Raw genomic sequence first — 12,530 nt, 5'->3', positions numbered from 1 at the left:
TTTTTTTTTTTTTTTTTTTTTTTCTCCTGGGGCTATAAAATAGTCTCTTTATAAAACAGACTGTCTGGTCTAGTCTTAGTAAATTCACGAGTTATAAAAAGGTTTTATGAATGCTGAGATTTTTGGAGCTTAAACAGAAATGTAAGTGATTCCTTTTCCAGGCACCCTGTTCTGCTGATAATTTTATTGAAGGTTTTCTTGAGGATGCTTATGGTGACAGTTTGAAAAATAAAAAGGTTTAAGTAAAATGGATCAGTGGGAGGAAAAAAAAAAGATAAAATGTAGAGTGCAGCTCAATCACATACGCAATTGGAAGCGCACCACCATTTTGTTTTGTAAGAGATGCTCTTCTTCCTCAAAGAAAAATCTGCCACAGAATGTGCTGGTACCAAAGACCCAGCTGGCTTGGGAGATACTTATGTTCGCTGGAGGATCCACTCCAGGAGTTCAGGTGGCTGCTGTGAGTTGAAAGCATATGGTGGTCTTTGCTTTGTTCTGTGAGGGACTGGCTTCTGTTTCACAAAATAATCCTTTACATTGTACCACTGTTTGACGCTGCAGATATCTCATGAAGCAAATTGCGGAGATACCTCTAACAGAATTGTGCTGGGGTAGTATTTTTAGAAATAAAGCTGGTCCTTTTAACCTACGGTGAGAAAGCCGGTGTGTATTTTGCTTCATTTTTTTTTCTTAAGTTTTCTCTTTCATCTGAGGAAACCAGCCATGCCTCCAAATTCCTGCGCATGCATCTAAATTAATGTGCTGTGTTATTTTAAAGTCTTATTTTTAAATAGTACACTTTAGCAGGATACAAATGCTTTTTTAATTTTTTTTCCTGAACTAATGTACACTTATGTTCCCAAGTCTGTTGGCTTCTGGTCAAATGTTAGGTACTATTAAATAATCTGTCTTCTATAAAATATTATTTTTTAAATGCTCTATCTTCTAGACTCAAAAAAAAACCCCAACAGTTAATCCACTCTATTTCTGTACTGTGCTGCTTTATGCATCGTCTTCGAGCTATTTGCCAAGGTTTAGCGGCTCAGTTCTGCTGCTCGTATAACATATTTCTGTAGGTTGGAGTAGGTTGGAGTTATAAAAATCTGTATTATGACATTTGTGAAATCTTGGATAACTTTCCTGTGAAGCCATGTTGGTGTATCTTACATATGTACAAAAAGGGACTAAGTAGAAGAAAAGGAGCAGCTAAAATGCCTCTCATTTTCTTCAATGAAAATGAAGAAATGAGCTGAAGAGATGTAAATCTAAAATGTAAGAGATATCAACATGAATCTTGGAAGAAAGGGTCTGCTCGAGGTCTGGGCCGTGCTGCGGAGAGCTGGGAGTCTGCCATCAGCATCAGCGAGGTGGTGCTTTAACCGCTGTGTGTAATGCGGGGTCGATGCTTTTTTCTTTGCAGTGAGACCTGCTCGCATTTCTTGATGAAAATCAGTTTCTGACAGTTGAAGGGTGGTTTCAGTGGTGCAGTGCCTGAAGGGCAATGGATTACATTTTACTAGTGATTAAATGAGGAGATGTTTACGTTATTTGTCCATCTGCATTTTTAATGACCGTGCAGGCATCTATCATTTCGCGGAAGAAGGAAGCCAAGGCAGAAGAACTTCAGGCTGCGAAGGAAGAGATGTCCCGCGCCGAAAGGCAGATGCTGCAGAAGACCAGTCAGGCCCACGAGTTAGAAGGCTCTGACGTTCTGAAAGGGGATGAGGTATGCAGGGTACCGGTGGATGGAAGGGAGAGAAACTTTGTGAGACGGATCGGTTTTTGTCCACTCATAATTTCCTTTTCAGTTTACATTGCAGTAACTGCTTCTACAGGATCATACCCATTTTCACAGGATGTTGTCAAACTTCATGGCCTCAGCGTTGCAATAGATTGGCCTCTGGTTTTTCAAATGCACATTTTTTGGTCATGAAATTCCAAAATCAACGTATTTGAAGACTCTTTATTTTTGTAATGTGCTGTAGTACAATGCTGCCTAGTGCTTTCAAATGCGTTCCAACATTTATACTGCAGCAGCGCTTGATTTGTAGCTATTTTCAAATTATTATTATCAGCCATTCACATTGTACTTTAGAGATCAAAAAGTATTCCAGGACTGAATCTTGGGCTGTCTTAACATTCCAGACTCTGAGTCCAGGTAATACCAATATCGTCACAATGGATTGATGGCAAATAACTAGTTAGAAAAGTCCACAAGGCTCATGAAGGGAGTGGGAGTTCAAGTGATAAGTCATGCGGATTGATTTTATTATTTGATGTACAATAAAGATCTGCATGACTATCCATTCCCGATACGATATATGATCATTGGTCCTATTGTGTTTATTACCTACAAAAGTCTTTACTGAAAAATACTTCCCCCAACCCTCCTGAAGCTTAGCTGGGGTGCAGACTTTGACCGCCCCAGCCTGCGTAGCTCAGGCAGTTACATTTGAAGCTATCCTTCTCAAAGCAGCGTTTTCTTCTTCAAAAGTTTGCAAAGAATAAGGCTGCTCTAGCTGGGTAGTGGTTTGTCAGCAAAGTGAATTGACTTTTCTTACGACAATCATTTTCCTCAGTTTGGAAAAAACCTGCTGAGTGCACTTACGGCAAAGAGTGTTTGAGCTGCGTCTTTTCCATATTGTGTTGTATTAATGTATCTTCCCTCCATATTGCGTTGATTTGCACTGCCATCATTTATCAAGAGTAACTCTCTTTGCTTTCTTTTTCTTTATCTGTTTCTGTGCTTTTTATAAATACTGCTCAATGCAGGAACACCCTCTGTAGAAGGAGGGTCCCACAGGACGTGCCTGCTCCACAAAAATCAGATTCTTTTCAAGAGTGAACCGACTAGGAAACGTGTTTGAGTACACCCTTACACCCTGTAGCACATGGAATCCGTGCGAATTTCCCCAGTGCCTTCTTGCCTTCCTCCCCTTCTGTAAATCCAGATGAAAACTACAGGTGGAAACCAAGGCCTAGAGACTCTGCAGAATTAAGACGTTGAGTTCTCTTACCGTAACATACTCTACCCATTCCACAGGTCTTCCATAGGTAGCAATAAGGAGACAAACACTGTGTTAGATTTCTGCCTACTACACGGTTTTCTACCCCAGTGGGTTTGTTGCTAAAGCTTTTCACAACTTTTAAAGTGAAAATAAAACCCAGAAAGCAGACAAGGAATTAATCCAGGAAATCTTGATTAATGTAGCAGTGGTGAGTCTTTGTGGCAACATATATGTGTTCAGTGGGGACAGAAAGAGGCTGTATGTTCAACCTTCCCTCGGCACAGCCAAGAGCTTTCTTAGGCTTCTTGCAGTCACACACATTTCACATTTAGTTCTTTCAAAAAGGAACAAAAGGGATTTTAACAAATAGCTGTGCTGTCTTCAGTTTAAAATGGTCTTTTAATCCTGCCATGTTTAACCCATCTAAATGGTACAGTTAAATCAAAAAGTTGTTTTTCTCCTATACCCAGCGTTTCTCTTGCGTTGCTGGATCCTCTGCTATCATGGTGCTCACGAGATGGCAATCGAATCAGTGCTTTCCTAGCTTGTGCTCCCGAACCAGCATTTGGATCTCCAGTTGAGGTCTTCTTAGCACTTCATTCACCGAAAGGTCAATCCTGGCTTATGTTTTTAGGCACTAGCGTTTTGCTTTCTTCTCTAATTGTAAAAGGAACATTGCAGCATTCCAGTTGGTTGGAGAGGTTGTACAGCTAGATACAACTTTGAAGAAACAGCAGGGAATAACCACTTCATTTCTGTCGAGCACAAAAAGGTAGGAATAAACTGTCTGCTTCAGGGATTATGAAATCTTTTTAAGTACTTCAAACACAATACAATGAGCATGGGGCAAAGTTGGCAGGCTCCGAGCTGCAGCTGTCAGATCCTGAAAACGAGGGAATCAAATGTTGACACTTAGATGGTTCAATTGCAAGTGATCCTAGGTAAAGCTGGGTATTTTTAGCTCTTTACACAACGCATTGTACTTTTCAGAGTTCAGCGTAGGGCCCCAAGAACTGAGACTTCCCCAGGGTATCAGAACAGAATCACATCATAGCTGTGCTTAGCTACAGGAGTTGAAATGAATGTTTTTGAGATTGTGGCATAGAAAGTCCTATCGCTTTGTAAGAGATATGCGAGGCTTCATGTTCATTTACCTAAGGAGTTTAATTTCTGTGCCTACCTGCCTCCTGATAAAACAATATCCAAAATATTTCGGCAAAGAAAGCAGTCAGTCTTGGACCACAGATCTTGTCACTGTTCCTCTAAACCTGTCCGGTCCATCTGAGTCCACCAGGAGCAGTTGCTGAGCTCCATACCAGGTGGATGGATTTTTAGGAGTTTAGCTGTAGAGGAGCTCACAACTTGAACGTTAAAGGGTTTAAGCCTGGACCCAGGATGTATTATCCTATTGATTTGGTGTCTTCCCCTTCACACTGCGCTGGGGTTCTAGGCACAGTTATACTCCTGTCTGTCAAAGGCTCCTTACACATCAGAAGAGGAGAGTGGCGGGGGGTCACACTGGGAGAACAAAGTGGCAAATCTGTCCGATTCTTGGAGAAGCCAGAAGCGTTTTGCTGCAAGGAGTTAGCCACCATTTCAGCCAAATGTATGCAGTGATTCAGAGAATCCTGAACTGAACTGAACTGAACTGAGTGCTCTTTCAGCACCCCCTGGCATAAATAAATTACCCATTCTGTTGCTCTGCGCATTTTCAGTGGTAACTGAAAATGGGTTTCCATTGTAAATATTCTGATCCAAATTATCAGTAATGGCTCCTTTAATCCCTCTCTCCTGACTAGAAGCAAACGCTCCTAGGAGAGCGATCGTGCTTCATGCTGATGAAGTTTTCCTGGTTGATCTGTCCAGTGAGCAGGCTGGAAGATACTCTCGTTTAATAGAATGAGGTGATGCTGCTCGTATCCTTCAGAATTTTGTCCTTCTCTGTATGAGTTGGTGACTATATCCAGCTAGTGGCTCTAGTAGCTTAAATTGAGACCCTCTTAGGAAAAAATACTGAAAATCTGTCATGATGAGGAACTTTTCCTAACTGAATGTTAATACTGTGCACAGTCTGTATCCCGCCACTTGGTCTGGTTAGAAAATTGAAACATCTGTTCCTCAATTCTTAATAAAAATAGAGATGGCCAGCTAAGATTTTCTGCCACTGTTGTGCTTATGGAAATAATTTTATTAGCAAAACTATTTATTTGGAACCTTGTTTAGATTATGCATTTCAGAAAGAAATTTTTTTCTTTTACAATTAATACTTCAGTTTCTATAGTACTTTTATATGAAGAATATTTACATTAATGTAACACAACCAAATTGATACAGTAATCCAGAAAATAACTATTTTTAAGGGTTTGACTCGAAAGTGAGGGATTAATCTGAGATTTGTTCTTTTCTGAAATTTGTTCTTTTCTCCTCCATTTTCTCCTTTAATGGTGATCTCGGATTAAGAACCTTCTCTTGGGCAATCGTTAGTTTTAAGGAGAGGAAACGGTGGGTTTATAGTGAAAGCGTAACACTGAGCATCAGAGGAGCTGGGCTTTGCTCCTGGCTCAGCAACGTGCTGAAGCACGTGGTCAACACGCTGGTGTTCTCTCCTGGAGGGAGTGACCTGCCAGGCTCCGTATGTGCCTGGAGAAGCCTTTTGAACAGCTGCGATCCGGTTTTGTCACATACCGAATTGTCACAATACTTCATTACTTCACAGAAGCGTGGTATGACCGGCTGGTGGTAGCAACCTCTGTCAGAGTGTAGTAAGTGGAGCGGTACAAGCACTGCTGAATTCTGTCAGTGGAAATGGAACATAATGCTTGAAATCTGCCCAGGGATGCCAGGTACCTGCAAGCTGCAGGACATTACATGAGAGATCGAAGTCCTGTTTTCATTCACTCCATTTCATAATGTAGATTCCATGCTCATTCTGTTCCAGTCACCCGTAAAAATAGCCAAGTGAAAAAGCGTGATCTTTTTTTGCTTTCCTTTGAATGGTTTTTGTATCTCAGGGGGCTCTGACTCGGTGAGCAAACATGGGTCTCCAGCCTTGTTTACTTGAACTGCTCACTCAGTGCCAGCATTGGAATCTTGTCCAGTCATTTAATCTTTGAAGCTTAAATAACTATTTGTGTTAAGTCACTTGAGAAAGAAAAGTGGACATGGCCTTGAATGGTACCTCACTGCAGGCACTGACAGATCCATGGGAATTCTGTAGGTTGAGCCTGCTGAGCTTCTGCGCAGGGAGCTCTTGACCTGGTCTATGGGAGAATGCTGCTGCTGCTCAGACATGGATTCCTTTTGGTTAGTTAACTTGAAAGTGATATGCTGGGCAATGTTGTTCTTTTGTGAACTCAAATCATTTAAAAGGCCTTTTGCCGCAGTAAAATGCAATGTTTTAAAGCATTTTAAGGGCTTGGTTTTTCATCTGCATATAGGTGGGAGCATGAGCTGTGTAAAGCCTCAGAAGTAATGCTTACACGGAGAAAGCCCCAGTGTTGCACAAGAGGCTTATTTTTAATTTTTGGAAACCTACAGAATGATTCTCAGCTTTTAGGCTGAAGAAACCTAATATTGCCATAAGATCCCTACAAGCTGCTGACTGAAATGGAGTCCAGGCTAATAACTCCAGCTCTGAATTTGGATCTAAAGAAGCCTTCAGTTAGTGAGGTTCTGAGGGGCTCATCTCTGCGTTTGCAGTGGATTAAGTCTTCTGAAAATTCTGCCAAACTCTTGATTGATTTTAGACAGATATTATCATTTTGCTACCGTTGTTGGCTGCAATAAAAGCTATGTGAAAGGGTAAGTTTGCTTTTAAAAAGCCAGAGATAGATGATGAAAGATAGACATCCATCTCCAAAACCGGACAGGTTTCGCTCGTCAGTGTGAGCAACTTGTAGTTCATTTTGGGTTAAATTTTTATTACATAGTCCTAACTTAATCAACTAATAATAGAACATTGGTGGATTCAGTTCTTTAATCAACAAGATCCTTTGACTTCCATTGTAAAATACATTATGTCTTGAATATTGAATATGCAAATATTCTACCTCCCACTCGAGCTATTTTCAAGACCTTAAAAGTAGCTGTAGAAATGAAGAGAATATTAGTTTGCTTTTCCTCCTGGGATAAACTGACAGAAGATCATTCAGCTTTGATTGCTGCATGTGGTCACACATTAAGTTTAATAATTTACATCATTCTTTATTCCAGTGGTCAAATGAAATAATTCAGGAACTACCCGATCAAGACGGATGACTGTGCTTCTCTTAAATTGTCCTCAGTTAGCTGGAGCGATTGTAGTTACAATCTTGTGAAAATCGCAGAAAACTTGTTATTGTCTAAGCAACTAAAAAAAGTCTTTTCTATTACCTAAGAGGATACACCTGAATTTGCTATGAAAAAGAATGCGTTCTGGTATTAGTGTATTGAGTGTGCCAATAATAAAACCAAGCCAGTGTGACAGTAGAACAGTGTGACAGAGAACTGCCCCCGCTCGCAGGGCTGTGGCTTAGGTGACCTTATCTGTCCTTGTCCTAGGTAGTACCCACAATGTCAAATGGTTTTCCAAAGCCATGCCGAGTCCAGTCTGCATAGAGCACATGGAGTAATTTGTGGGTTTGTTCTTTCACCAAAAACGTTTATAGCTTTTGGCTTTAAAAATAGTTCTGGAGCATAGCAAGAGAGAGGCAGCTTTGGCCTAGATATTGCACAGGATGGCAGATGAACAGGGTTGATTTCATCGTGGGCATTTTGCCCAGGACACTTTTTATAGAACATACAGTTACTCTGGGGGTTCTGAGGCTGTGGTCACGTTGGTTTTCTGGATTTATTCTTTAGAAGGGAGAGGCATAATTATGCAGAAAGAAAAAATAATGTGAATTTCAAAATCTAAGATCTTTTATGTTTGAGTTTTCAACTCGTGTCAGTGGTAGCAGGGCTCCTGTTTCCTCCTTGGGGCTGCCTGGTTTACGCTCACTCTGCCCACGCGGAACCCCTCCTCATCAAAGAGCATTCTGAAGGCTCTTCTTACATCATGTACTCTAATAAATTTTATTTGCTCTTTTCCATCTCTGGGTCTGAATGAGTTTTTGAGCTGTGACTGGCGTTCGCCTCATAGTCTCACATGTGAGAGCTAAGCCTGCTTGGCAGATGGAAAACATTAAAGCAAAGAAAAATATTGCACGTTTGTTTCAACACCTGATATTTCGTATCTTACAAATGGAGCACACGCAGGTTCACGTGTAAATAGCCAGGGCTGCTGATCTGTAATTTTTCTTAGTCTCTAATAAAAATATAAATTCTCCTTTAGATTTTGACTCAAAGAGATAATTGCATTTCTTTGCCTCTAGGCAAGGACTCTGCTTTTATTTTCCTATTTTTAAAACTCAGCCAGTGATATCATTGAGGTCTGCAAGAGTCAAGGAAAGAGGACACCACATTTCAGCTATTGAGAATGAGAGAGTCTTTTCCCATGCCCTTTTGTCTTCCAGCTTTTCTGCACTTTCTTACCATGTTTCGTGGTCTGCAGAGCTCTTTGGGGTGCGGCACTGCTGGTCTGGTGCCCTGTTACAAGTGCGAATTACTATTACATTAATGTTTTTATTATCCATGATTCTCACCACATTTTGCAAAGGGTAATTACTTTTCCAGCCGTCAAATGGTTGTGAGCAGAACTGAATGATCTCACTGGTCCCAGTGAGTGAGCTGGGACAGAAAGCAATAGAGCTGGTTTTCCCGATCTCACTTGGTGAACAAATGGAGAGCTGAAAATAAATAGACCCTGGGAATCCTGAATTCCAGTCCTCTGTTCTAAACACTTAATCTTCATTATGCAGCCAAATGGGATAATTACATTTTATATAGCAACAGTCTGGGATAAGGCCCTTTTTTGCTGTAAGTGAAATGGTATTTCTATTCTCTCTCGTTCCAGTTTAAACACTATGTTAATAAGCTCCGGAGCAAGAGCACATTTTATAAAAAGAAGCGACTGGAAATAGCAGAAATTACAGCTGAGTACGGTATCCTCCAGAGGACAGAAGAGCTTCTCAAACAGCGCCATGAGGCTCTGCAGCAGCAGCTGGTAACACAAGCACTAACTGCTCCCCCAGTCCGGCACCCTTCCTGCCCTGGTGACAGCTATAGAACACGAGGGGAGGTGTTTTGTTAGGCTCTACTGGGTATCACCCTCGGCTCTCCTCCTGTCAGGAGTAAAACAGTCATTAGGGTATTACATTTATTTTTGTCTGTTGACTCTGTTAAGCTGCTGCACTTTGTGTTCAGCAACTGTTTCTTACAGGCAGTCGTGACTCTTCTGTGACTTCTTTTTAGACTGAGGGGCTTGACCCTGCTTTTTAAAGTCAATGGTAAATCTTCACTAGCTCCAGTCAGAGCAGACTCTGGATTCCTAGGGCAGCATTCTTAAATTAGATTTTGGTGTCCTCATACACAGTGAGGGCTTTAGAAGTTATCAGCAGCACGTAGGATCCAAGTTACTGCTGCAAAATGTGTAGGAACAGTATTTAAATAGAGAGCGGGCAGGAAGGAAACGTTCTAACCCCAGAACACTGAGAAGAAAGTGCATTTCACCATCAGTGAACAGTGTAAAAGTGGACCAATGCTTTTCCGAAGCCAGGACCACAGAAGGTTTCTGCTGTGCTGCTGCTGCAGTGCTTTCCTCCACTACCAGTATTCCTCTTCTCAAAATACTTTGGGGTTATTTAGCTGGTACCTGGTTAGTTATACGCACATATTTTGCATTTTTAAACATAGAAGTATTTGCCTTATTAAGAGAAAATGGAAGGTGTGAAGATACCTGGGACAGACTTTGGAAGGATACGGCCTCAGCCGCGGTGGGTGATGGCACAGCCTTTCGGGAGGGTGTTCATTGTTTGTTAGAAATAAAACCAGAACTGCAGCCAGGGAAGTTAGGAGTAGGACCTGAGCTGTTTCTCAGGATTGTCCCTCAGCTAGAAGGAAGGAGAATAAACACTTCTGAGGTGTTTATTTACAGCAGGGTAACTAATGTTAGTCACCTCTAGGGAAATCCCAGCAGAGAGAGTGTTCCTGTGAAGTGGCTACACTTGCTCAGCAGCGTATATGGATGTTAATATAAGCAATATCCTCACTCAAGTCAGACCTTTGCTAAACTACCGTGTAGTAAAACCACAGAGCCTTGACTTCCTAAAGATTGTACCACCAGATGACTACTGTGCACTTCCTCCCCGTAGAATCAAGGACACTTTTTTCCTTAACATGTGGCTGTACCAAGTTTTTGCAGATAACAGACTTACCTTTTCCACTTCTTCCAATGTCTGGGGGTCTCTGAGGGGATTCACTGGCTTACTTGGTTCATGGACTCACATCCAGCATTTGTTCTGTGTCTGCAGCAAGCTATGGAAGACAAGAAGGGTATTTCTGGATACAGTTACACCCAGGAGGAGCTGGAAAGAGTATCTGCAGTGAAGAGTGAAATGGATGAAATGAAAGGCCGGACACTAGATAACATGTCTGAAATGGTGATTTTTTTTGGTCTTACACTATTGTATTTCCTCTATTTGAATATCTGGTTCCTCAGCACAAAAACCCAAGTTTAATATTTTTGTTTGGGGGTTTAATTTTCTTTTATCTATGTTTATATATAAAAAACCCCGATACCGTAGACACTGCGGAGATAATACTGAAAAATTTTACTAAAATGTGCATTCCTTTTAATGTGCAGAGAAGAAATTTACAATTATAAAAAAAATAAAACCTAGAAATAAATCCTACTTTCCTACCTTCAGCAGTGTAGGGATATCAAGAGTTGTCCTCTTTGGTTTTTCACTTTTTTGTGATTTCAGAGTGGTTTCATATTTGTTCTTGCACATTCTTTGAAAGACACAAATGGTTTGAATCTTTTGAAGCTTTTTCTAAAATGTTTGTAAATCACTAGAGTTAAGCGTTTATTAAAAAATACTTAATATGCCTAAAGAGCTGAAGTGTTTTTCTCTGCAGCCTAATTTTCAGTTGTCTTCAGATCTGTCATGTTTTAATTTAACTTCCCACATAGCCATAGAAGCAAGAACTGGAATTTCTAATTGGAAAATATTATAAAAGAGCAAAAAGCCAAACAGCATTCTTGGAAATCATCGGGGCACTTTTAAAATAGAGTGGTATAATTAAACCAGAATGACTCAAATAGAAAGGAGGATCGAGTTGGAATTTCCACTATAAATGTTTTCAGGTGACTCTGGTTTAGCATTTTCAAACTTTTTGTGGAGGTTAAATAGGTTGGTTGGTGGTTTTAGTATGGATTTGTTCCTTTCTCTCGGTCCACTTCTGTGCAACTCGTTCGTTTTCCCCTACTCCTTAAGCTCTTTGGGTGTCTGGCACGGGGGCTGCCTTCCAGCCTTCTCTGGGGCGTTCTCAGCTGAAACAACGGGAGCAGAATTTGTCTCATCTGTGGTAATGACCCCACTGCAAGATGGGCTCCTTCCCTTTGTTAATTAGGCCTGAACTTATGTTTTATAGTTCAGGCTTCATCTCGTGTTTTTTTCTCTCCGTATTTTGGTTTACTTCTCTTCCTTTTCACATTCCTAATTATATAAACGTATTGTTAGTGTCAGAGTGTTAATGTGCATTATTCTGTCCCTCTCTCAGGTGAAAAAACTGAATGCCATGGTGGCAGAGAAGAAGGCAAGCCTAGCTCCTGTCATCAAAGAACTGAGACCGTTGCGTCAGAAGTGCCAGGTTAGTAGAAACGCTTCCCTCATTCTGTATAAATACAGAATCACAAATAAATCTTAATTCATGGGTGCCTGTAGTGCTGTACAGGGGCCTAATCGACTCTGAAAGCGAGCTGGAAATGGCAGAAGGGGTCAGCAGTGATTTGCAACAGGCAACATGTTAAAGATGGAATTGGTAAAAGCTGACAGTGCAGGCACAAAATCAGGCTGAAAACCTTGTCCTATATAGCAATTTTAAAAATTACTACACCAAGGGAAAATTTAAAAATCATGATTCAAAATGATAGCAAGAGTTTTCAAATTGGTTTCAAAGCTTTTTCTGCTTCTCAGCACTAATGATCTCAATTAACGCTCTCCTTTTTAAATGGGTTGCAAATAATATCTCATCCAAATAGCTGAATGCATTGAACTAAGTCCTATATGCGTCTGTAAGAATGACAGATTTATCCATTTGTTTTCAAAATCTTGTAGACAGTTGAGAAAAATAAGTCATCGAGGTCCACAGCTGCTCTAGGCTGGCTCATTGCCATAGGAGTGGGCAGTGCTATCCATTTATCAGTCCACCAGATTTCCAGAAAACTTCCTTTCTGTGGTTCTCTTAAAAGTGACAGCAAAATCTAGGTGAGGTGTTTGGTGTGTGCAGCTAGAAAGCCGGCTTTTCACAGGCAGCAAGAATATCCCCGGCATCAGCGCAGGCTGGGGCTGAGGGGCTGGGGAGCAGCCCTGCGGAGAAGGACTTGGGGGTGCCAGTGGATGAAAGGCTGGACATGAGCCGGCACTGTGGGCTCACAGCCCA

General features: G+C 41.1%; 1 protein-coding gene across 1 annotated transcript in view; it reads left to right on the top strand.

Moving 5' to 3' along the window:
• Window positions 1–12,530, top strand: part of IFT81 (intraflagellar transport 81) — a 37,374-nt gene that overhangs the window by 17,803 nt on the left and 7,041 nt on the right. Inside the window, exons 10-13 of the mRNA XM_010146056.1 lie at window positions 1,580–1,726; window positions 8,941–9,090; window positions 10,397–10,525; window positions 11,649–11,738. Coding sequence (XP_010144358.1) covers window positions 1,580–1,726; window positions 8,941–9,090; window positions 10,397–10,525; window positions 11,649–11,738 — 516 coding nt within the window. The remainder of the gene's footprint in view (window positions 1–1,579; window positions 1,727–8,940; window positions 9,091–10,396; window positions 10,526–11,648; window positions 11,739–12,530) is intronic.

This window comes from Buceros rhinoceros, unplaced genomic scaffold (assembly GCF_000710305.1).
Source record: "Buceros rhinoceros silvestris isolate BGI_N320 unplaced genomic scaffold, ASM71030v1 scaffold3812, whole genome shotgun sequence".
In the NCBI taxonomy this organism is placed as follows: domain Eukaryota; kingdom Metazoa; phylum Chordata; class Aves; order Bucerotiformes; family Bucerotidae; genus Buceros; species Buceros rhinoceros.
This window is presented reverse-complemented; position numbering and strand designations above follow the sequence as displayed.